Source organism: Microcaecilia unicolor, chromosome 10 (genome assembly GCF_901765095.1).
Source record: "Microcaecilia unicolor chromosome 10, aMicUni1.1, whole genome shotgun sequence".
Classification (NCBI taxonomy): Eukaryota; Metazoa; Chordata; class Amphibia; order Gymnophiona; family Siphonopidae; genus Microcaecilia; species Microcaecilia unicolor.
In genome coordinates this window covers 59,652,329-59,676,523 of record NC_044040.1, presented here as the reverse complement: position 1 = coordinate 59,676,523, position 24,195 = coordinate 59,652,329, and the positions used below count along the sequence as shown (strand labels likewise).

The window sequence follows — 24,195 nt, the reverse complement described above, 5'->3', positions numbered from 1 at the left end:
CAGATGAATAAAATGGAGCTTATTAGTTTTGGTATACAATGATACAGAGGTAATACAGAGTTCATGAGAAGGTATGAAAAGTATGAAAAGTATTGCAGCCGGAAGATGTGAAACTGTTATCTCAACGCTTCCCAAAACATGTTGATAATTAGCAGTAGCTGAGAACGGAAGGAGGTGGGCACATCCGACAGCAGACCGCATGGGAAAGTATGATCTCAGAAAGTGAGAAAGATTAGGAGCAAGGTTTCTCACCATTCACTTCTATGGAGAGGTTTGTGTATAAAAGAGGGGAGATTTTGGCTTAGTTTGAGAGTCCTCTCCAAAGCTTCTGTCAGACGGCGAAGCCCTGTGCGGCTGAAACCAGAATCTGATGTCTGTATTTGTATCAACTTGAAGACTTGTGTTTGGGTAAGAAATAAAATGTACCTATCTATTTACACTATCTAAACCTATCTCTGTCTCTATTTTTATTGATTCTATCTTCTCTTTACCTAACATTTAGCCTAAGGTAGATCACATACAAGTGACACTCAGTTTTGGACAGAAAGCAGTAGTTATGGGAATTAGTTTTCAATTACAGCTCCTAATGCCACCCCCTTATGATTGGGTGACAATGGAGGTCAGAGAAACTATACAGAACCTGATATATGAAATAAGTACCTTTAGTCCCCCGTGTGACGGAGTCAGAAAGAGGTCTGTAAGAAGAGGTAATTAAAAACACAAGCAATAATAAGCACTAATTGTCAATAATTAGAATTTACATGCACAAGTCCCTAAGCATATTCTATAACGCACTGCGCCTAAATTCTAATGTGTGCAGGCAAAAAGGGGCATGGTTATAGGCGGGGAAAAGGGCGTTCCATGCGTGTTCTAAAATTTGTGCTCGTAGTTACAGAATATGATCTAGTGTGCCTAAATCTACGCACCTGAATTGACACCCCATTTTCATTGGTGTAAATTGAGGCATATAGTTTTGGGCACTGTAATATCAACTAAGTGTATGCTATATACCAAACCTAAATCTAGGCGCTGCTTATAGAAAACGCTTAGCACCGTTTTTCGCGTGGATATTTTAGGAGCCATATATGTAATCTCCCCCTAAGGGGGTAATTTTCCATAAACACCTAAAGTTAGATGCTGAGATGATGCGCATTAAGCGCAAATTCTATAACTACAATTACCATTATAGAATACTAGTAAAAAAGGCACGTTTCTGTCAGAAATGAAACGGGCGCTAGCAAGGTTTTCCTCGGAGTATATGTGAGAGATGGAATGTGTGTATCAGAGAGAGAATGAGAGAGACAGAGTGTGTGTGTGTTTGTGTGAGAGACAGAGTGTCTGTGTGTGTGAGACAGAGATAGAGTGTGATAGACAGAGAGTGTGTCAGAGAGAGAATGAGAGAGACAGAGTGTGTGTGTGTTTGTGTGAGAGACAGAGTGTCTGTGTGTGTGTGAGACAGAGATAGTGTGTGATAGACAGAGAGTGTGTCAGAGAGAGTGTATGTGAGAGACGGAGAGTGAGTGTGTGCCCCCACCCCCCCTCTCTCAGGACCCCCCCCCCCCCCTTTATAGTCTGAGGACACCCTTCCACCCCCACCTATCTGGTTTCAGGACCCCCCTCACCCCCTCCCTCTCTCCTGCCCCCCCTGCAGCCACCCATGTCCAGTGACCCTCCTCTCCCACTGCCCCCCCTCCAGTCATCCATGTCCAACAACCCTGCTCTCTCACCTGCCTCCCCTCCAGCCACCCAGGTTGTGTAGCGAATTCTTCGGGGCAGGCAGGAAAGATCCCCAGTCCTGCCTGCCCGCTGCTGGCGCCGACTCTCCCCCGCTGCCGGATCGCTGTTCAAAATGGCCGCCGAGACTTCCAATGGTGGACTCGCGAGACTTCTGCTATAGTCTTGGAGGCCGCCCTTGTGTCGGCGGCCATTTTGAACAGCAATCCGGCAGCAGGGGAGGGTTAGCGCCAGCAGGCAGGACTGGGGATCTTTCCTGCCTGCCCTGAAGAATTCGCCACACAACCTGGGTGGCTGGAGGGGAAGCAGGTGAGAGAGCAGGGTCGTTTCAGCTTGACTACGGAGCCTAGCTCAGCAACTCCAAAGGAGCCACGGACACAGGCAGCAAGATTAGAATGTTGGAGGTGAGAATTATTATATAGGACTAGCCTAAGTGCACTGTGGCTGGTGTAAATGCTTGCGTCTAACTGCAATTAGTCAGGCGCACAACTGTTAATATTCTCTAACCTGCGCACATAAGTGCTAGGCAGACCCATGATCCCATGCCCCTCCCAAGTGAATGCCCCTTGCAGCTCAGTGCTATGGAATATGTGCACACAATTCATAAAATTCCGACTAAGAACAGTGCAGTTACATGCATAACTTGCTAATTAACACCAATTATAGCCAACAGGTTAGTGGCAATGAGCAGCTAATTATTATATTAAGTTACAAGTGCAACTGATGGTCCTCCATAAGTTGGGCCTGAAAGTTTAAAGAATTAGCGGCTTGACGTTTACCCCCCATGTTATCTTATAACAGATATCCCTTTTAACAGCTATTTAGCTTTAGAGAAATGAAAAAATCCTTCCACAGATCATGAATCTTTTTTGACAATTTCTTATTGTAACTTGCGCTGAGCTTTTTAATGTGGCATGTGATTAAGTGAACATAATCAAATGCAGATTTTCATCCAGGTTGTTGATCATGAACCTTCCTGAATTGCAGAAAACTAAATTCTTTCATCCACTATAGCTTGAGAGGAATAAGAAGGATGACCTTAGCTCCTACTTAGTTTATTTATTAAGAAAATTGCCATTGGACTGGGGGATATTACAGTAACGGTTATATATAAGAATGCATAAAGCCAATATAAAAGTATAAACTGCAGGGCTAGTCTAGCAGTTCAGTGGCAGTCCTATATGTTGCTACATGGAAGGTATGTTTTTAGTTCCTCATCTCAGAACAGCTAGACACACCATGGGATCAGTATGTAAAAGGTTTTGTCAAGGAGTGTGTCTCGGCCATCACCCAATGACATCATAGAATGGCCAGATTCAGGACCTTGTTAGGTGCATTCCACAGGGAGTCAGCCAGTGCAACTGACCTGAAGGGGACAGCAGAGATATGCACTCATTTGAAACATTTCTGATGTTGTTTCTTGCACGGGGGTGGGGGGGGGCATCATTTAGTGCTAATCCCAACAGTGTGCTCCACTAGAAATTCTGAAAGAATGTGCCCTACTAATGATATTGCTCCCATAATGAAAAAAATTTTTTTCTTGGTAAATAGAAACAAATATTTTTGGCGTGTATACTGTAGGGGCGAGGGCAGAGGTGGTATGAACATGGCTGGTTTGGAAAGAATAACAAATGAAATCATGTCTGATCATCTATTTAACCACTATATATCATCACTGTCAATTTGAAAGATTTAAAACAATGCATTTTACACTGAAACCATATGGTGCTATTATAATTAACCGGCAACTGAAAATAAGGTTGGATGCAATGACTTTCATATGAAAGGGTGAAGAAATTAAGGCTCCTCAGTTTAGAGAAGATATAGCAGGTCTATAAAATCCTGAGTGGAGTGGAATGGGTAAATGCAAAATTAATTGTTTATTCTTTCATGAAGCAAGTCTAAGAGCCATGCCATTAAGTTACAAAATAGTACATTTACAGTAGAAGAAAATATTTTTTCAGTTTATAAACAGACAAGCTCTGAGACTCACTGCTGACCAATGTGGTAAAAACTGTTATTGTTGCTGGGTTTAAAAAAAGGTTCAGACAAATTTGTGAAGTAAAAGTTCATAAACTGTTAAGGTAGACCTGTTGAAAGCAATTGTTTATCCTAAGGGGCATGGTATTTCTTGGTATACTGCCAAGTACTTGTAACGTGGATTGGCCAATGTTGGAAAAAGGATATTGGGCTTGATGGATCTTTCAAATGGCCAAGTATGGCAATTTGTATTTTCAAACTATATGGTTTCCTCAATAGATTCACTGTACATGGCAATCAATAAGCAAGCAATACTTCAGTCACTAAGAATCACATTAGAATTTACAAGAAAATGAAATATATTTGAACCACAAAGAGCCAGCCTGGCAGGAAAAGGGATGCGGCAGCAGGGGAGATGTTCTCAGTGGGGGGGGGGGGGGGGGGGGGGGGGGGGGAAAGAAGTTGCTCCTTTAAAATTTTGCCTTCCATCTGCTATGTTTAAATTTATTAATCTGTATATTGCAGCTGCTGAATTCTCTCCCACATAAATGCATTGGGCTTTTTTCCGGAGGGGAGGGGGAACTATTTCACTGGAACCTGTCTAATTTGGCCTAATTTCAAGAATAGACATGTATCTTTTCACCTGTTCCTCAACCCCCCCCCCCCCCCCCCCCCCCCAATATGGTCCCATTCCTATTTTGCCCCCCAGACATTTTGTTTCTATCCCTTATGTATAAATTTATTATTAATATTTTATCGTGGTTGGAAAGAATAATAGCTGCCCAGTGTTTTTTCTTTAATCTCAACCATGCTGAAATGAGCTGAAAGAAAATTATAAAAAATTAATTATAGAATACAAATATTAAAACTACTCTAGTGAAAGCAAATTTCATCATTAAACTACAGAACCAAAGACATGCTGATTTGAAAGGGACTATATTTTCCTGCCAAATCTATCACTTTCCAAATATTTACCTGCGACACCATTCAATGCGGCCCTCCCCTTCGCACGTCTTTTTCCAGTGATTGTCTGCCAGGTTTTTCATTGCAACTGCGTATTCACAAAGTGTTTCTTCATCTTCACAGTGCTCACGCCAGATCTTGTCAAAATCTCCCACTAATGAACAAAAAACAAAAAAAACAAGTGTCAAACAAAGCACTGCCCATGTGATCCAGTAAGCACACACCACCCTTCCCTCACTTTTATTTATTGCATTTGTATCCCACATTTTCCCACCTTTTTGCGGGTTCAGTGTGGCTTACAATATGAGTTAAATGTTGGATATTCAATTTATTTCAATTTAATACTGAATATTTTCAAGAGTAGGAACAAAATGTCAGTCATTCAAGTCTGCATCAAGGAGAGAAACCTTTGCCCAACTTCTGCTAAAGATCTTTCACCAGTTGAAGGGTTTACTTTTAAGTATATGTTGGATTGAAACAAGGAAAACTTCCCAGAGCCAGAAAAATATCCCATGGATCGCATACTGATGATACAGGAATATATATTTATAATCTTTCATCAGTATCATTATATACCAGATCCCATTCTAGTTTCACCGACTATGCCAGCTGATTGATGCTAAATGAGAAATTTGACCATTTTAGACATTTTAATTTGTTATAAGGCATACAAAGAAGCAACTATTATAAAATCATTTGTATTATGTATACCAGATATGCACAGTACTGCTCAGTAACTTGTTAGCTGAAGGATCCCCTTGTTAAGTACTGAGATCATATGCTTTCTCTCTGAAATATACACAAAGCTAGTTACTTTAACAAAAAAAAAAAAAAGCCAACATTGCTTTTGTACAGATCTAGTAAATGCAAGTGAATATAATCGAGTCTTATGTTTATAATTTCTAGAGGCAAGGTGACACAGGACATGCTCCCAACTGCATTCTTTAGCCAAGTGATGGATTAAATATTCTCGCCCCATTTTACAGGTCAGAATAAAATATCAATGATACTTGAAGTAAAATCACCACGAGCTTAATTAGTTGTAAAACTTCACTGGATGAAGGCCTGAGTGCATAGCCTATCCTTGACAGTAAATGAATTGCATGAAAGTATCAGATAAGAACAGAGAATTAAACAAAATAACTGGACACGTTTAACTTCCCTGACTAGGGTAGCGACATAGAATACCAATACATAAGAGTGGCATTAATGAGTTGGTTCAACAGCAGGATTCTTACGTTTTCACTTCTATTTACTAACCTAAAACCTTAAGTAATAAAATATACAAAACGGCAACAAAACAAACCTAATCTTAAGAGAGAGAGATAGACATAAAAAGAGATGGCATTACATTAGGTTATAAAAGGACCCAATTCCTCAAAAGAGACATGAGCATTTTTATAGAGGAACAAAAATAGGATCAACAAGTGCAATAGGGTAACAGAATACTGAAATGCTAGGCTAATGTTAAATTTCTCACATTATTTGCAGTTAGAGATATGTTTTCACTATTGCATAATTAGTTATGTATTAATCAAAAGATGGTGTGTTTTTCCCATTTCTCCCAATATACGATTGTTGAAGGGCAATTAGATTTGCATTTACCCATTCCATTCCAGATTTTATATTGTATCTCCACCCAGCAGTCTCTTCGCCAAGCTGAAAGGCCCCAATCCTTTAGCCTTTCCTCATATGAAAGTCGTTCCCATCCCCTATTATTATTTTGGCCACTTGTCGGAACCTTTTCTAAATTCTGCTATATTTTATTTTGTTTAAAATTTTAAAAATTATATCAAGACTCACATCTGAAGAAACTATAACCTGCAGGAAAGATACAAAATAGGATGCCAAAACACCACCACTGCACTCCACTGTAAGACTACTATAAACAGAGAATACTCCAACATAAAAATGGATATCATAGAATACAAGGAAGGAAAAATTATGTCTTACCTGATAATTTTCTTTCCTTTAGTCCTATTAGATCAGTACAGAAAAGTGGGTTGTGTCGGTCTAACAGAGGATGGAGACAGAAAATAAAAGTAGTTCCAATGATTCGCCCCTTAAGGGTATTGTGTAGCACAGAATATTCACTATTTCAAAATAGCCAAGCAATGGTGCTTACAAAACCCTTGTCGGCTAACTTTAAAAATTCTAGATCAAACGTCCATTCAGGGGTTAGCCATACCAACCATTTGTTAAATATACTTTTTCAGATTGTGGCAGACAGAATCCAGCCCTTGAAATACAGTGAATCGAAACTCCGCGGCATTGGACATGAGAAGGGATTTTGCCAGACACTGATTCTGAACCACTGGGAGTTCAGAGAGGAGACATGATACAACAGCTACTGAGCGGTGTGTTTTCCCACTCAGCAGCCATAAGTCAAGTACTGCAACTTTACTTGTTAAGGCTTTAGAATAAACAATGCGCTTTAGTTTGAGCAAAGTGCAACAATGGACTAAATGCAATGTGCATCGTGAATATAGAACTGTGTGAGAAATGAAAGATAAAAGATTTGAGAATGGATTTTAATAGGTGATGTGTGCACTTGTTTATATGCATGTGGGGAACATGTTTATATACAGTGTAATCCTGCTTGTATGTGAAGAGAGTAACATGTTATGTAATTAGCATCTTTGTAGCTCAGTCTTGCCTTCTGAAGCCATCACAGGGAAGTTACATAACATAACTGATCAGCAAGATCCTTTTTTTTTTTTAACGAGCTGGCCGACTGGCTTCCCCTCCTAGGGAAATAAATTCGCGTGCAAATGAGCAGCTCATTTGCATGCAATTTCCTTCATGCATGCCCTTCCCTTACCACGAAAATATTAGAAGTTCCAATATTGACCTCCATGCTCATTAACGCACTAGGTTGCTAAACAGAGACTAAAAATTGTATTGTAACTGGTTTAAAAAAGAAATGTTTAAAAACTTTGTACAAAAAATAATAACAAACAAGCCTAGGAATGCCGGCATCATCCATACTCAAAGGCTTCCAAAAATGGCGGGGAAAAACTTCTAGACAATGTGGATATTTGAAAGTATATACTTAAAGAACCTTGCATCACAAAGAACATAACCAAGCTAAAACTAGCATAATGAGCGCTGCAATAGCGATTATGCACGATAAGACTCGTGACTCACCTAAAACGAGCTATGGGAAGTGAACTTCCTGTCTCTGTGGTACGCTGAGACTACTGGACAAGCATCATCTCTACGACATCAAAACCAAGTTGTGGAGCCTGGCTGTTAAATATACCGTTATGTTAATGTGTGTCTGACGTAACTTTAGTGTCAAGTATGCATTTACAACTCATATGCATTAGGGGCAGCAGTGAGACACCTGGAAAAGCAAAATATGAACAATCAAATATAGAGAGTATATATGGCACGTTCATACCTGAACGGTATAAATAAAAATTATATGTATATAAAATATATATATAAATAAGAATTACATGTATTAAAAAAAATTTTGTATTTCTTTTTTTGAAATATCTCTCATGAAACTTTCGTGTTAATACTGTAAAAATTAAAAAATAATTGTATCAAACCAATGTATCAAACCAAAACTGTTGCTGGAGGCCAAGGTAGCAAAACAAAAGCTCTCCTATTTTGGTCACATCATGCAAAGCAAGTCCCTCGAAAATGACATCATGCTTGGAATGATTAGTGGCAAAAAGAGGCCGCCCAATAATTCGCTTGATAGATACTATCAAGGAAGATACTGAAATGAACATAGCAGAACTGAAAGAAGCTGTGAGAGATCGGAAGGCATGGTGAACACTGATCCACAGACTGACCTAGAGCCGTACTCGACTGATCGGGTAAGGAAGGAAAGAAGGATTCCCTAATGTAGCCTGGGTTATCCAAAGAAGTCGTTACATTTTTCTAGAATTAAGGTTGCGGGTACAGGCACTCGGGAGCTTTATTTTGGTTGAATTTTCACTGCAAATATGTAATCAAATGGAATTCTCTCAAATACTCTTGTTTGATCTGGAACATTTGAAGACTTTTTTTTTTTTAATTCTGAAGTACCTGTGATACTACCTAGACTAGTATCTTAGTCAACTTCCATTCCATAGAAGTGATTATATTTGAAGTTCTGCTTCCTTTCCTTTGTTATTTAAGATAAGGTACTATTTTCCTCTGGAATTGAGAAGTTCCCCCATTCTCCTTAGTGGACTGGGCGTAGAGAGCTATGGTTTGTATTGTGAATCAAGATTGTACTGGCTGCGTTTATGCTATTCACTTTGTACCAAAATAAAGAAAAATATTATAGAATAAGTTTAAAGGAATCAGAGAGTTAGAAGTGGTTTTTATTCTTACCAGCACAGCTTCAGATATCAGTTTGAAAGTCTTGGGAAAATATCACATGTACAGAATCTCAGTTGGGAAAATATCACATGTACAGAATCTAATATCAATAGCTTAGGTAATAATAATAAGCAATCAGACTAATTTGATAAGGAACAGCTGTAAGGAGGACAAAGAAAATGAGAGAGAGAGAGAGATCACAGCGTGTTTCCTGAGACCAGGCTTTCTTAGAGAGAGAGAGGGAGATAGGTCACATGCTATCTGAAAACATGTAGGGATCAGCACAAGTTATCTGAAAGTATGGAAAGAGAGAGAGAAATATATCAGGGGTTCAAGCAGGAAATATATCAGTGGTTCTGAAGTGAGATAAAATATAAAGAAAGGAGAGGATAGTTCTGTTATAAAGAAATAGTTCTTACCAGAAGCAATGCAGAAATAAAGAAGGGAAAATATATTTCCTGGAGAATAGCCAATTAGCAAGGATGCCCTGAATCAGGACAGAGAAAAGTCTCTTGCAAAATATGGCTAATTCTGAAGATTTCTTTGTGTGCAAGTATTCTTATAGAAAAAGTGATGTCGTCACCTCTCCCCCCTCCTACACCAATCGAAGGTAGCATAGGTGTCCTGCCAACACCCTATTGGTACATTTGACCTTGCCATCTTGTAACTGAAGAAAATATGTGTATTCCAGATACTGGGCTGCCATGGTAATGAAAGCCAGGGATGTCTGCATTCCTGTCTATGGCTACTAGCAGTGACTAGCAGCCAGGTACAGAAAAGACAGAGGGGGGATGGGAGGCAGTACAGTACAGGTAAAGTACTGGCTCATGGCTCATCCTCCTCCCCTATCCCGCTCTCTGTTGGAGTTCCCCAGGGTTCTGTCCTTGGGCCCCTTCTTTTTTCAATCTACACCTCTTCCTTAGGCTCCCTAATCTCTTCTCATGGTTTCCACTATCATCTTTATGCTGACGACACCCAGCTTTATCTCTCCACACCAGAGATCACTGCGGAAACCCAGGCCAAGGTACTGGCCTGCCTATCCGACATTGCTGCCTGGATGTCCAACCGTCACCTGAAACTAAACATGGCCAAGACGGAACTTATTGTGTTCCCACCCAAACCCACTTCTCCTCTCCCTTCACTCTCTATCTCAATTGATAACACCCTCATCGTCCCTGTCTCATCTGCCCGCAACCTTGGTGTCATCTTCGACTCCTCCTTCTCTGCGCATATCCAGCAGATAGCCAAGACCTGTCGCTTCTTCCTCTATAACATGGTAAAATTATGTATCATACCTGATAATTTTCTTTCCATTAATCATAGCTGATCAATCCATAGACTGGTGGGTTGTGTCCATCTACCAGCAGGTGGAGATAGAGAGCAATCCTTTTGCCTCCCTATATGTGGTCATGTGCTGCCGGAAACTCCTCAGTATGTCGATATCCAAGCTCCATCCGCAGGACTCAGCACTTAGAGAATTACACCCACAAAGGGACACTCTGCCCAGCTCACCACCGCCGAAACGGGGGAGGGGAATTAACCCAGCTCATCCCCACACAAGTGGGGGAGGGGAATCCGTCCAGCTCATCCCCGCGGAGCGGGGGAGGGACACCACACCCGCGATGCGGGGGGATCTGGCTTATCCTGCAACCGCAACCGCGGGAGGAGCTGACTGACCCTAACACCGCCGAAGTGGGAGGGGTACAAAGCTGCCCTACTGCCGCACGAAGCGGGAGGGAGCGCCGGCAGAATTTAAGTCTCAATCCAGCCCCGTAAAACGGAGGGGAGAGGAATGCAGCAGCTCACTGTAACACAAATTCGTCTCAACTCTTGAAGAATCCATTGAAAAACTTGAACACGAAGTCCTCCTGAACAGGAACTGAAGACTAAACTTGAACCTGAAATGCAACCAGAATATAAACAATACAGATATCTGGGAGGGGCTATGGATTGATCAGCTATGATTAATGGAAAGAAAATTATCAGGTATGATACATAATTTTACCTTCCATATCATCATGCTGATCAATCCATAGACTGGTGGGATGTACCGAAGCAGTACTCACTCAGGGCGGGACATAGAAATCCCTGACCGCAACACTGAAGCTCCAAACCGGGCCTCCGCCCGAGCAGCCACAGTCAAGCGGTAATGCCTGGAGAAGGTTTGGGCCGATGCCCAAGTTGCCACCTTGCAAATCTCTTCCAAGGAGACGGACCCGGCCTCTGCCATCGAGGCCGCCTGAGCTCTAGTGGAGTGAGCCTTCAGCTGGATAGGCGGCACCTTCCCCGCGGCCACATAAGCCGCTGCAATGGCTTCCTTGACCCATCTTGCCATTGTAGGCTTAGCAGCATGCAGACCCTTACGAGGACCTGCAAACAGGACAAACAGATGATCCGACTTCCGGAAATCATTGGTCACTTCCAAGTATCTGATGATGACTCGTCTCACATCCAGATATTTGAGAGCAGAGTATTCCTCTGGGTAGTCCTCCCTACGAAAGGAAGGGAGACAGAGCTGCTGATTCACATGGACGCGAGAAACAATCTTGGGCAGGAAGGAAGGAACTGTGCGAACAGACACTACTGCCTCAGTGAACTGCAGAAAGGGCTCTCGACATGAGAGTGCCTGGAGCTCGGAAACTCTTCTGGCTGAAGTGATAGCCACCAAAAAGACTGCTTTCAACGTCAGGTCTTTCAGAGATGCCCTTGACAAGGGTTCAAAAGGCGGCTTCTGCAAGGCTCTTAGCACCAGGTTGAGATTCCACGCAGGCACCACTGAGTGCAGAGGAGGGCGCAGGTGATTAACTCCCTTGAGAAAGCGCACCACATCTGGCTGCGAAGCCAGGGAAGCACCCTTCAGGCGGCCCCTGAAGCAAGCCAGAGCCGCTACCTGGACTTTAAGGGAACTGAGCGACAGGCCTTTCTCCAGACCTTCTTGCAGGAACGCCAACACTGAAGAAATTGGAGCAGTGAAGGGAGAAAGTGAGCCTGCTTCACACCACGCTGCAAAGGTACTCCAAACCCTGGCGTAAGCAGTAGAAGTAGAGCGCTTCCTCGCTCTCAGCATAGTGGCGATGACCTTGTCTGAGAAGCCCTTCTTTCTCAGACGCTGCCACTCAATAGCCAGGCCGTAAGACCAAAGAGGGAGGGATCCTCCATCACCACGGGACCCTGATGCAACAGGCCCTGCTCCACTGGCAACCGCAGAGGATCGTCCACTGAGAGCCTGATCAAGTCCGCATACCAGGGACGTCTGGGCCAGTCCGGACCCACCAGGATTATCCGGCCCGGATGCTTTGCCACCCGGTCTAGCACCCTGCCCAACATGGGCCAGGGCGGGAACACATAGAGAAGCTCCTGTGTCGGCCACTGTTGGAGAAGAGCATCTACTCCCAGGGATCGAGGGTCCCGTCCTCTGCTGAAAAAGCGCGGCACTTGGCAATTGGCCGATGACGCCATCAGATCTAGGCTCGGCTGGCCCCAGCGCTTCGTGATGTCCAAGAACGCCTGAGCAGATAGCTGCCACTCTCCGGGATCCAAGGTATGGCGACTGAGAAAGTCCGCCTTGACATTCATGACTCCGGCAATGTGGGCCGCTGACAGCTGTTCCAGGTTCGCTTCCGCCCACTGGCATAGATTCATGGCCTCCTTGGCTAGAGGGGCGCTCTTGGTACCTCCCTGGCGGTTGACATAGGCCACAGCCGTGGCATTGTCCGACAGGACCCGTACTGGCTTCAACGCCAGTACCGGGATGAACTCCAAAAGCGCCAACCGAATGGCTCTGAGTTCCAGGAGGTTGATAGACCACTTTGCTTCTGCAGGAGACCAGAGCCCCTGCGCTGTCCTTCCCAAGCAGTGGGCTCCCCAGCCCGACAAAGAGGCGTCCGTCGTGACGACAATCCACTCCGGGGTCACCAGAGGCATTCCTGCAGACAACTTGTCTGTCTGCAGCCACCAGCTCAGCGCCTTGCGCACTGCTGGGTCCAAGGGAAGGCGCACAGCATAATCCTCCGACACCGGAGTCTAGCGCTGCAGCAGAGAGTGTTGTAGTGGTCTCATATGAGCCCTGGCCCAGGGCACTACTTCCATCGTGGCCGTCATAGAGCCCAACAGCTGCACATAGTCCCAAGCCCGAAGAGGAGAGGCTACTAGGAACTGGTCCACCTGAGCCTGAAGTTTTGACAATCCGATTGTCTGGCAGGAACACTCTGCCCACTTGGGTGTCGAATCGAACTCCCAGATACTCCAGGGACTGAGTCGGGCGCAGCTGGCTCTTCTCCCAGTTGATGATCCGCCCCAGGGAGCTCAAAAGAGCAATCACCCGGTCCACAGCTTTGCCGCACTCTGCATAAGAGGGGGCTCGGATCAACCAGTCGTCCAGATAAGGATGGACTTGTACTCCTTCCTTTCGCAGGAAGGCCGCGATGACCACCATTACTTTGGAGAAGGTCCGCGGAGCAGTAGCCAACCCGAAAGGGAGAGCTCTGAACTGGAAGTGTCGGCCCAGGACTGCAAAACGCAGAAAGCGTTGATGAGGAGGCCAGATGGGAATATGCAGGTACGCTTCCTTGATGTCCAAGGAAGCCAAGAACTCCCCTGCCTTCACTGCCGCTATAACAGAGCGGAGAGTCTCCATGCGAAAGTGCCGCACTTTCAAGGCCCGATTGACCCCTTTGAGGTCGAGGATAGGCCGGACAGAACCTCCTTTCTTTGGTACCACAAAGTAAATGGAGTAACGTCCCTTGCCAATCTGATTTTCTGGCACCGGAACGACCGCACCCAGGCGTATCAGGTTGTCCAAGGTCTGCTGCACTGCCACAGCTTTGACCGGAGACTTGCAGGGAGAGAGTACAAACCCGTCTCTTAAGGGTTGGCAGAACTCTAGCTTGTAGCCGTCTCTGATGACTTCCAGAACCCAAGCGTCTGAAGTTACCCTGGTCCACTCGCCCAGAAACGAGGACAGGCGTCCTCCAATCTGCACTGGGCCATGGACCAGGGCCCCGTCATTGGGTACGAGACCCTGGGGGAGGACCGGAGGGCGCACCTCCGGGACGGCGGTCTCTGCGAAAGGAATGCTGCTTGGGGGAGAAGTTCCTTTTGAAGGAAGAGGGGGCAGAGGAGCCCGACTTGCCCGGGCGGTACCGACGGGCTTCCTGAAACCGTCCTCTGGAGTTACCAGGGCGAGCACCACTGGCCCGAGCCCTGACCTCTGGTAACCTCTTGCCCTTAGACGTGCCGAGATCGGTCACAATTTTGTCCAGCTCGACCCCAAAGAGCAGCTTGCCTTTAAAAGGCAACTTAGCCAGGCGGGACTTAGATGCGTGTTCAGCAGACCAATGCTTCAGCCAAAGCCACCGCCGCGCAGAGACTGTCTGAGCCATACCTTTAGCTGAGGCTCTCAAGACATCATACAGTAAGTCTGCCAAATAAGCCAGGCCCGATTCCAGGGCCGGCCAGTCAGCCCTCAAGGAAGGATCCGAGGGGGAAGCCCGCTGCACAATCGTCAGGCACGCCCTGGCCACATAGCCACAAACTGAGGCCTGCAAACTTAAAGCAGCCGCCTCGAAGGATGACCTTAAGGCCGCCTCCAATCTTCTGTCTTGGGCATCCTTTAGGGCCGTGCCACCTTCCACCGGCAACGCCGTTTTCTTAGTCACCGCAGTGATTAAAGAATCCATGGTAGGCCAAAGAAAGGTCTCCCGTTCACTTTCAGGCAAAGGATAGAGGCGGGACATAGCCCTAGCCACTTTGAGGCTCGCTTCCGGGACATCCCATTGAGCCGAAATCAAGGTGCGCATGGCATTCACCTGCTGAGATACAGAACATACTGAGGAGTTTCCGGCAGCAAATGACCACATATAGGGAGGCAAAAGGATTGCTCTCTATTTCCACCTGCTGGTAGATGGACACAACCCACCAGTCTATGGATTGATCAGCATGATGATATGGAATAGCAAAATTCGCCCCCTCCTCTCCGAGCACACCACTCGAACTCTCATCCACTCTCTCATTACCTCTCGCCTTGACTACTGCAACCTACTCCTCACCGGCCTCCCACTTAGCCATCTATCCCCCCTTCAGTCCATCCAGAACTCGGCCGCACGTCTTATCTTCCGCCTCAACCGATATACTCGTATCACCCCTCTCCTCAAGTCACTTCACTGGCTTCCGATCAGATACCGCATACAGTTCAAGCTTCTCCTACTCACCTACAAATGCACTCGATCTGCAGCCCCTCCTTACCTCTCTACTCTCATCTCCCCTTATGTCCCCACCCGTAACCTCCGCTCTCTTGACAAATCCCTCCTTTCAGTACCCTTCTCCACCACCGCCAACTCTAGGCTTCGCCCTTTCTGCCTCGCTTCACCCCATGCTTGGAACAAACTCCCTGAGCCCATACGCCGGGCCCCCTCCCTACCCATCTTCAAATCATTGCTCAAAGCCCACCTCTTCAATGTCGCCTTCGGCACCTAATCACTACACCTTTCTCAGGAAATCTAAACTACCCCAACTTGACATTTCGTCCTTTAGATTGTAAGCTCTTCTGAGCAGTGACTGTCCTTATTTGTTAATTTGTACAGCGCTGCGTAACCCTTGTAGCGCTCTAGAAATGTTAAGTAGTAGTAGTAGTAGTAGTAGTAAAGTATAACATCTTTTTACAAGATCATTTTTCCTTATTAGTGCCTGATACACAGAACTCTTGTGCGCCGGAGAAACAGTGGCTTGTTAACAAGTCAGAATTACTGACCAATGCTCAACAGAAAGCAAATTATGTGCTTGCTGTTAGTGTTGTGAATCAGTCGGTAAAGAGGTCCAAGCGTTCCTGGTGCATGCTCACAAGAGCTGTGCGGTAGGCACAGCTGTTGTGCGTAGGGCCAGTAACAACTGGACCCCCTCTCACAATTTGCAAACTTCCTGGGGGTTCCAGAACCCCCTCCCCCCCCCCAATTTAGCACTGGGCCCTGGTGGTCTACTGTAATCACACCCACCCCCACCCTCATACCTTGTGTAGTCGGAGGCAGAAGAGAGGTCTACTCCCTCCTGCCTCTGGGCCTGCCCACTGCAGCCCCTACCCGGTGCATCCTGGGATGTACTGGGAGGGACCAAAGTATCATATAAGGAGGGGTTTTTTTTCTTTATATGGTACTTAGCCCCTCCCAGTGCATCGCAGTCGGCAGGTCCAGAAGCAGGAAGGAGTAGACCTCCCTCCTCCGATTACACAAGGTACAAGGAGGTGGTCAGGGGTGGGATTATTCATATTAAAAAGGGGGGGGGGGGGGGAGGAAAAATAAGAAGAAACCTTTGGCATATCTGGCCTAAAATGTGTGGATCTCTTTCTTAGTTTCTTTCCTTTCTAAATTTAAGTTGTATCTTTGCAACTTTTCATTCCCTTTTTTCCAGCTTTCTTAATACACAGCTTTTTTCTCATCTCACTTTCTTCCACATGCCATCTTTTTTTCCCTACAGTGGTTTCTGATCCACTCTTGTCATGTACCACTTTGCTCCCTCCTAACTATTCCTCAAATCTTTCACCCAGTATCACCTCTTCACCTCGAATCCATTATTCATAAAAAGTAATATAAATGTTCTTGAATCCCTAGTGCATCAAATTGTATCTAACATGTAGTAACAAATGAGGTCTTTATGAAGCAGTTAGTATGCTAAGGTCTGAAAAACTCATGGCCAGCAAACCCAAATAGTAAGAACCTTTATAACAAAGATATTACAAGGAAAATGGGCCATATTCAGCTACAAAAAATATAAAGTATGTGCTTATATAAAATACCAATTAAAAATGTGTGTTTGCGGTGGGGGGTGAAGAGGATGAAGAGAATTATTTTCCTGAGATTTAAGAAGTTACATACTACAACATACCAGTGGGATTTTAATTGTGCTTTTGGTATATTAGGGTTAAATGAGAAAAGGACCAAGGAAGATCAATTTTGTTGTTAGAACTCCAACTGCCACCAGTGGTTAAGACATGTGTTAAGTTAAGATTAAAAGCACAACCATTTTCAATTCTCCTTGATCTCAGCTGCTAGCTTTTCACTTCAATGAAATAGGCTTCTTAGTTGACTGAACATGTCACACTATATCAGTGTAACCTTCCCTATGCTTTCAGCTTTAACTACTACCTCCATGCAGATGAAACACAAATCTGTCTTCACATGCCTGAGCTTGCACACTCTAACCCAAGTTTGGGTCACCGACTAACTCCAGTAGGGGTAATTTATCAAGAAATGGCCTAAATACACATTCCTGTTCCCAGCTCAAAATTTTCCACCTGTCATTAGCATTACCAATCTTTCCACATTCCCTCAGACCAGTTTCTTACTCACATTTTCTTTTTGCCCTTTCACAAATAAAAAATAAAAATTCCTTGTATTGCAATACAATACATAAATTATTTATTTATTTGGATTTTGCTCCACATTTTTCAGTAGTAGCTCAAGGTACTATTACTAATCATTTCTATAGCGCTACTGGATGTATGCAGCACTGTACACTTTGAAGGAACAATTTAATAAGATTTTTATAATAACAAACAACACAGGAAGGAGGCGGAGAAACAGCCAGTGAGTATTTAAGTGTATAAGTCTCTGTGTTTAAGGACATCTTACACAGTGCATCACCACTGGGGTTCACTGGCCAACCCTCCATTGGTGTTGATTCTCTGTTTCTTTCGAAGCCTATGAAGTATATTAGACATCTTGTTTTGTTATTTTTTTACCACATTCATATTGTATATTACGAGTGCAATCTTGGTGAGGGAGGGAAAGACATCTTCAAGTAGAATGAGTAAGTGTTACTACTACTATTGGATTATTAATTCAATCATGAATTGATAATGAATGTGACTGTTGGGCATACTGGATGGACCATGCAGGTCTTTATCTGCCGTCATTTACTATGTGACTATGAATAGTCACTAAAGAGGGAGTTATTTAAAAGAATAAGTTTCAAAACTCCTTTCAAATGAATAAACACTTATAAAGCATAGCTTTAGGAGAAATAAATCTGGACCTATGAAAATACATTCTGTGACTGTGAAACCTCCTGGCATTATTATTTTCTAACTCCACATTTCTATGCAATTTAACGTAGACAAGGGCAAAGTGATGAACATGGAGAATAATAATCCTAGCTATCTGTACACAATGCTGGGTTGCACATCAGGAGTAATGACTCAGAGAAAAAAATAAAATAAACCTTCGAGCCATTGAAATTCTCAGCTCAATATGCAAACAGCGGCAGCAACCTAATGAGTAAACAAATGTTAGAAAGTATTTTGAAAGGAACATTGAATAAAACTGATTATTATAATGCTTCTGAATGCCCCTGCAGCATGATCATACCTAGAGCAGTGTGCACAATTTTGGTTGCCCCATCTCAAAAGTGATGGCAAAACCAGAAAAGATACAGGGAAGAGCTGAATATAAATAACATATGATAAAGAGGGAGTAACAGCTCCCTATAAAGACAAGTTCAACAGGTAAGGGCTCTTTAGCTTAGAGAAGGGAGGGGCTGTGACAAAGGTTTAGTGTGGAAGAGAAATCTTAACATAATAAGAAAAGCCATACAGGCTCAGGCCAACGGTCCATCAAGTCCATTTTGTCTGCAACAATGGCTGGTCCACACTGCTTAGAAATAACCCCACAGAGATTAACGAAATCCATCTGCTCTCAGCACTGAACATTACGTTGCATTCCTCAAGCCTAGCAGACTAATGTTAATGGATTTGTCCTCCAAAAAACTGGTCCAAACCATTTCAAGCCCAGCTGTATTGGTGACCCTGGCCTCTTGCAGTGTCAAAAGAAACCCACAGCTTAACTGTGTTACCGGAAAAAAAAGGAACACTAAAATTTGCTTCTACCGTCTACTGACATATTGTCTTACACCTTGCTCGATAGTAGCACAAATTAGTCTAAACCATAGGTGCATTAGAGTAGGAACCTGTCTCCCACTTTCTTTCCTATAAATTTTCTAATTTATTACTAAATCTGTTTCTTGTTTATTTTTAGCATAACATGCATTACAAATTAAAATGTGCAGCTCAGCATATACGGTGAAACTGGAGAGAATAACAAACATTTTGAACAATTGAAGTTACAGAGTGGAGGAATAACCTAAAAGGTTAGTGCAGTGACTTGAGAACCAGGGGGACTGTGATCGATTCCCACTGCAGCTCCTTGTGGCTCTGGGAACGTCACCTCACTCTCCACTGCCCCAGGTACACAAAGTAAGTACCTGTATAAAATATATAAACTGCTTGGACTGTAAGTGCAAAAAGGTGGTATATCAAGTCCAATCCCCCTTAAAAATGTAGTACTCCCCACTCAATATTCTGCTTGCTGTTTCACTCGATCTATCAGCTGCTTTTGACTCAGTGGATCACACCATTTTACTATCCTGCCTTTCTCCTCTTGGGTTCAAAGGTACAGTTCTTTCCTAGTTCCGCTCTTTTCTCTTAAACCAATCTTTTAAGGTTGTTACTGACCGTTCTTTTCCTGCTTCCTTCCCTGCGGTATTCCCCAGGGCTCTATACTGTCCCCTCTTCTCTTTTTTTCCTCAGTCCCCTCACTACCCTTATTCAACCCTCTGATATCTCTAGTTACCTCTATGCAAGTAACATTCTACTTCTCTTCTCTGCAGATCCATACTCCCCATCCATTACTCCTCTTCAGAACTGTCTTGCTTTAATCACCAACTGACTTGCTGGTCATAAAATGGTCCTAAACCCACAAGAAAAAAAAAACTGTGGCCCGTCCATCCCTACCTCCCCCCTCCACCTTATGGGTACAGATATTATATCAGTCATCTCCTTCCGATTCTCAGGGGTTATCCTAGACTCCCCACTTTCCTTTGCAGAACATACTTCAACTGTCTGCAAAACTGGTTTCTATATTTTGCATCACTTGCGTTTTGTTCATCGATACTTCAATCTCCAATCCTTTCACTCTCTTATACTGCCCCTTCTAATCACAAGGCTTGACTATTGTAACATCATTTACCCTGCCTGTCCTATCAATTAAAAAAGCTTCAATCTCTGCAAAACACAGTCATTTGTCTTCTCTGTCACACACGTCATTTTCGCTCTTCACCTCTGTTAAAAAAATTACCATTGGCTTCCTGTTGAGCAAAGAATCCTGTTCAAACTTCTCACACTCACTTTCAGGGCCTTCTGGCTAGGTCTTCCATGTTATCTTTCGACTCTTACTATTCCCTATTCCTTTGCTTGCACTTTACGCTCAATTAATGGCCACCGTTTGGTTCTCCCTGGGCCAAAAAAAGCCAGCTTGGAATCAACACACCACTGTGCCTTCTTTTTTGCTGACCCCTTCAATTGAAACTCTCTTCCGAAAGCAATTTGAAGTGAATTATCTTATGAAAAATTTAAAGTAGCCTTAAGACTTGGCTTTTTACGACAGCTTTTGGTACCATCTAGCCAGGCTTCTTTTTCTCTCTTTTTTTTTTGGACCATCTCTTTTTAGGAGTTTTGTGATTATCAGTTCAAAAGCTGTTTTGGAGGAGACAAATTTATCCTATTTGATTCATGCTCCACCATTATGGCACATTGCCTCTCCATCTTAAACACCATGAAATGGACATGGACAGTTCTGAGAAAGAAGTATTGATTGCATTCCAATATATCTCAATACTTATCCTTGGTGGGTAATCTGGATTTCACTCCTGGAATGACTGATACACGCTTTCAGGAGTGGGCCACCTGAGGTCTGGCTTTAATACAACATGCTCTTGAGGATGATGAGCAATACTGTATTATGAAACCTTAAGGACAATCTATTTGTTTTACAATCCCATGACTGATATGCACGTCAACAGATGCAGCATATTTCCAATGCTCTTGTGCGCTCATCCAGTGGGTTTTTCAGAATCTGTTTGATGAAAAATGGCCACAGCCAGCAGTCCGTAAAGGCTTACTAGGTTGATATTATGCAGGAATTCAGAAACCTTTAAACCATGTCCCCACCTCAGAGAATTGTGGACCAATGAACTCAGGACTTATACACTGGAGGCTTGTCTTAATAACCTGAAGGACAGTCCATGTTTGGCACATAGTACAAAACTACAGGTACTCTATTATAAATTCCTCATGTGTATATGTTTATATATCCATTTAGAGCTAAGCAGATCTCCCTTCTTATGGGACCTGTCTCAAATGTCAAGCAGCGGAGGCAACATATAAACATTACATTTGGGACTGTCCTGGCATTTGGATTTTTTGGCACCACCTCTGGACACATTTCAATGGCATTTACCACCTTGCCTAGGTGACTACTCCACAACTATGTCTTTTAGACTTCACTTCTGCTATCGTTGAGGGTACTCAAGTCTCTTCCTTTGCAAGGCTTCCCCGATTGCTAAGTGCTGTATTTTGCTGCAATGGATCCGTCCAGATCCACCTACTATTCTTCAATGGCGCAATCAGATGCATGAACTTCTCAACGTGGAACATATGTCTTTGGACATGAAAGGTCCAAAGGCAAAGAAACGTTTGGTGGGCGTCCTCGGCCAATAATGGAAAAAAGAAGGGCATCCCTGACAAGCATTTCGCCAACTTTACTTGGTCCATTTTTTTTCACGACCAAGCATCAAAAAGGTGCCCGAACTGACCAGATGACCACTGGAGGGAATCGGGGATGACCTCTCCTGACTTCCCCAGTGGTCACTAACCACCTCCCACCCCGAAAAAAACAACTTCAAAAACTTTTGTCTTTTTTTTTTTTTTTTTGAGTATGTCCTTCGCTATGCCTCTGTCCCTGCGACAGCAGTCGAAGTAGAATGTTTCTGTGAGAAGGACATTCATGCCTTTGCTATATGCCTCCTACACCCTTTTTATTTATTTGGATTTTTTTTTGGGGGGGGGGGGTGATATGTGTGTGTCAGCAGAGGCATAATGAAGGCGTGGACGTCCTTCTTTCAAACATTTTTGACGTCCTCAACTGCCCCCCCCCCCCCACAGGAATGGCCAAATTTCAAGGGAGTGGAGGAGTGGCAGAGTGGCCTAGTGGTTAGAGCACTGGTCTGGCAATCTAGAGGTGGCCAGTTCAAATCCCACTGCTGTTACTTGTGAGACAAAATCCAAATAAAGGGGGTGTAGGAGGCATAGCAGGCATGGATGTCCTTCTCACAAACAACCACATTTTGGACGTCCTCAACTGCCGTCACAGGGAAAGACGTCCTCAACTGCCGTCGCTTCCCCTCCTTAGGAAGGAAATCGTGTGCAAATGAGCTAACAGCGAGCAGCTCATTTACATGCAATTTCCTTCATGCATGCCCATTCCTTTCCGTATCGGTAAGGGAAGGGCTTTTTCCGTTCAGTTAGTGGGACCAGTGCACTACAAATGCTGGCTCCTCCCATGACCAAATGGCTTGGATTTGGTCATATCTAAAATGGGCGTCCTTGCTTTCCATTATCGCCGAAAACTGGGGACAACCATCTCTAAGGTCAACCTAAATTTCATGATTTGGGCGTCCCCAACCGTATTATCGAAACGAAAGATGGATGTCCATCTTGTTTCGATATGGGTTGCCCCGCCCCTTTATGGGGCCGTCCTTAGAGATGGGCGCCCCCGTTCGATTATCTCCCTCAATGTTAGCCTTCAATAAAATATTCAAGTGGATACTACTTCTGTAATGATGTTCATAAACATTGTGTGTGTCATTAAGCAGAGATGTTCCCAGAGTATGACGGTGAGAAGTGGTCTGCATTTAGAGCATACAAACTGAATCTGCAACCAAAATTCGCAGCACAGTTTCAGCCAAAATCAAAGCAGAAGCCAAGCAGCATGCCCCCACTGAAAGCTGTCGCTGCCCTTCCACCACCCATAAATCCTTCCCCAGGCCTCCCTTAGAAGCCCTAGTGGTCTAGTTGGAGCAGGAGCGATTCCCAGTTGCTCCTGCTCATGCCACTCTGCAGTCAAAATGGCTGCTGTAGCTAGGAACAACTGGAAATCATTCCTGCCCCAATGAGGCCACTAGACCACCAGGGCTTCTAAGGGAGACCTAGGAAGGGTGGTGGTGGCGGCAGTAGCTTTTGATGTTCTGGGCTGAAGATGACTTTCAGTTTCAGCTGAAAATGTGCCTGCATTTTCGCCAAAACACAAAACATGGCCGAACCCAGATTTTGGGATGGTTTTGGTGTCGAAGCTGAAACCGAAATTTGGTTGGCTTCTCTCTGCATTTAACTGTGCTACAATTGGTAGTGCAACTTCACCTTTAGAACAGAGCAGGTTTGAGAGGTTTGCACTACCAAGACTTTCTGGCCAAAAAACAGCTATTCTCAGCCAATTTAATAATTTCAAGTTTGAGGTATGAGAAAAAAGTCAAAAGCAAACTGGTCTCCAGTTTTCCAGGTACGGTAACACTTTCACTTCAAAATGAACAGTTCTAGGATCTGATGTATAAAAAAAACAAAACATTTTTGATAGTGATCGAAGGATCTAGAGTCTCAAATATAAGCCTTTATAAAAATCATAAACTTAACACCTTGAATCCAATCGTGCAAGAGGTAACCTTGATGCTGCAGGATTCTTCCCCCCCCCCCCCCCCCCCCCCCCCCGTGGGCCTTTTGATTTTCAGCTGAATTGGGTTAAGTTTTTAAAAAATAAACTCATTTGTCACTCCTTTTCTCCCCTGAAGTTAGAATTTAGTCCACTAGCAAATAATCTATCTCAGAGAATACAGGACAGATTGCAATCTACTGCATAAACAAAATTGATAGTGTTTTCCATGAAATTTTGGCAGGTTTGGACCTCTTGTCTCTATCAAGTTAGTAACTCCTCACGCGCATTAACATATGCAATTATCAACCTGCAAATTATTCCATAATTTCAAGTTTTTGGGTCCAGTCAAGATGACTTTTGGGGGGGGGGGGGAGGGGTGTGGAAACAGAAAACTTCTAAGTAACAAAAAAAGTTGTTCTATACCTGTAAAACTGCAGCATTTGTTTTCTTTGCATTTGAGTTATTATTGACTAATTAATACTACATAATAGAACCAATATGCTTTAAAAGCATATACTTATATATGAATTTTATAATTTTATTAAAAGCACAGGATAATGAAAAATTTTAAGTCTGTAACTTGTATGTAGATTTATGTCATATCATTTTACATCTTTGTTAACATATTGCACACTGCACAGCTGCACATAATGCAGCCATAGCCAAAAAT

The 24,195-nt window shown here is 43.8% G+C and overlaps 1 protein-coding gene across 1 annotated transcript in view; it reads right to left on the bottom strand.

The window, feature by feature from the left end:
- Nucleotides 1–24,195, bottom strand: part of BMT2 (base methyltransferase of 25S rRNA 2 homolog) — a 133,973-nt gene that overhangs the window by 92,134 nt on the left and 17,644 nt on the right. Inside the window, exon 2 of the mRNA XM_030217122.1 lies at nucleotides 4,690–4,831. Coding sequence (XP_030072982.1) covers nucleotides 4,690–4,831 — 142 coding nt within the window. The remainder of the gene's footprint in view (nucleotides 1–4,689; nucleotides 4,832–24,195) is intronic.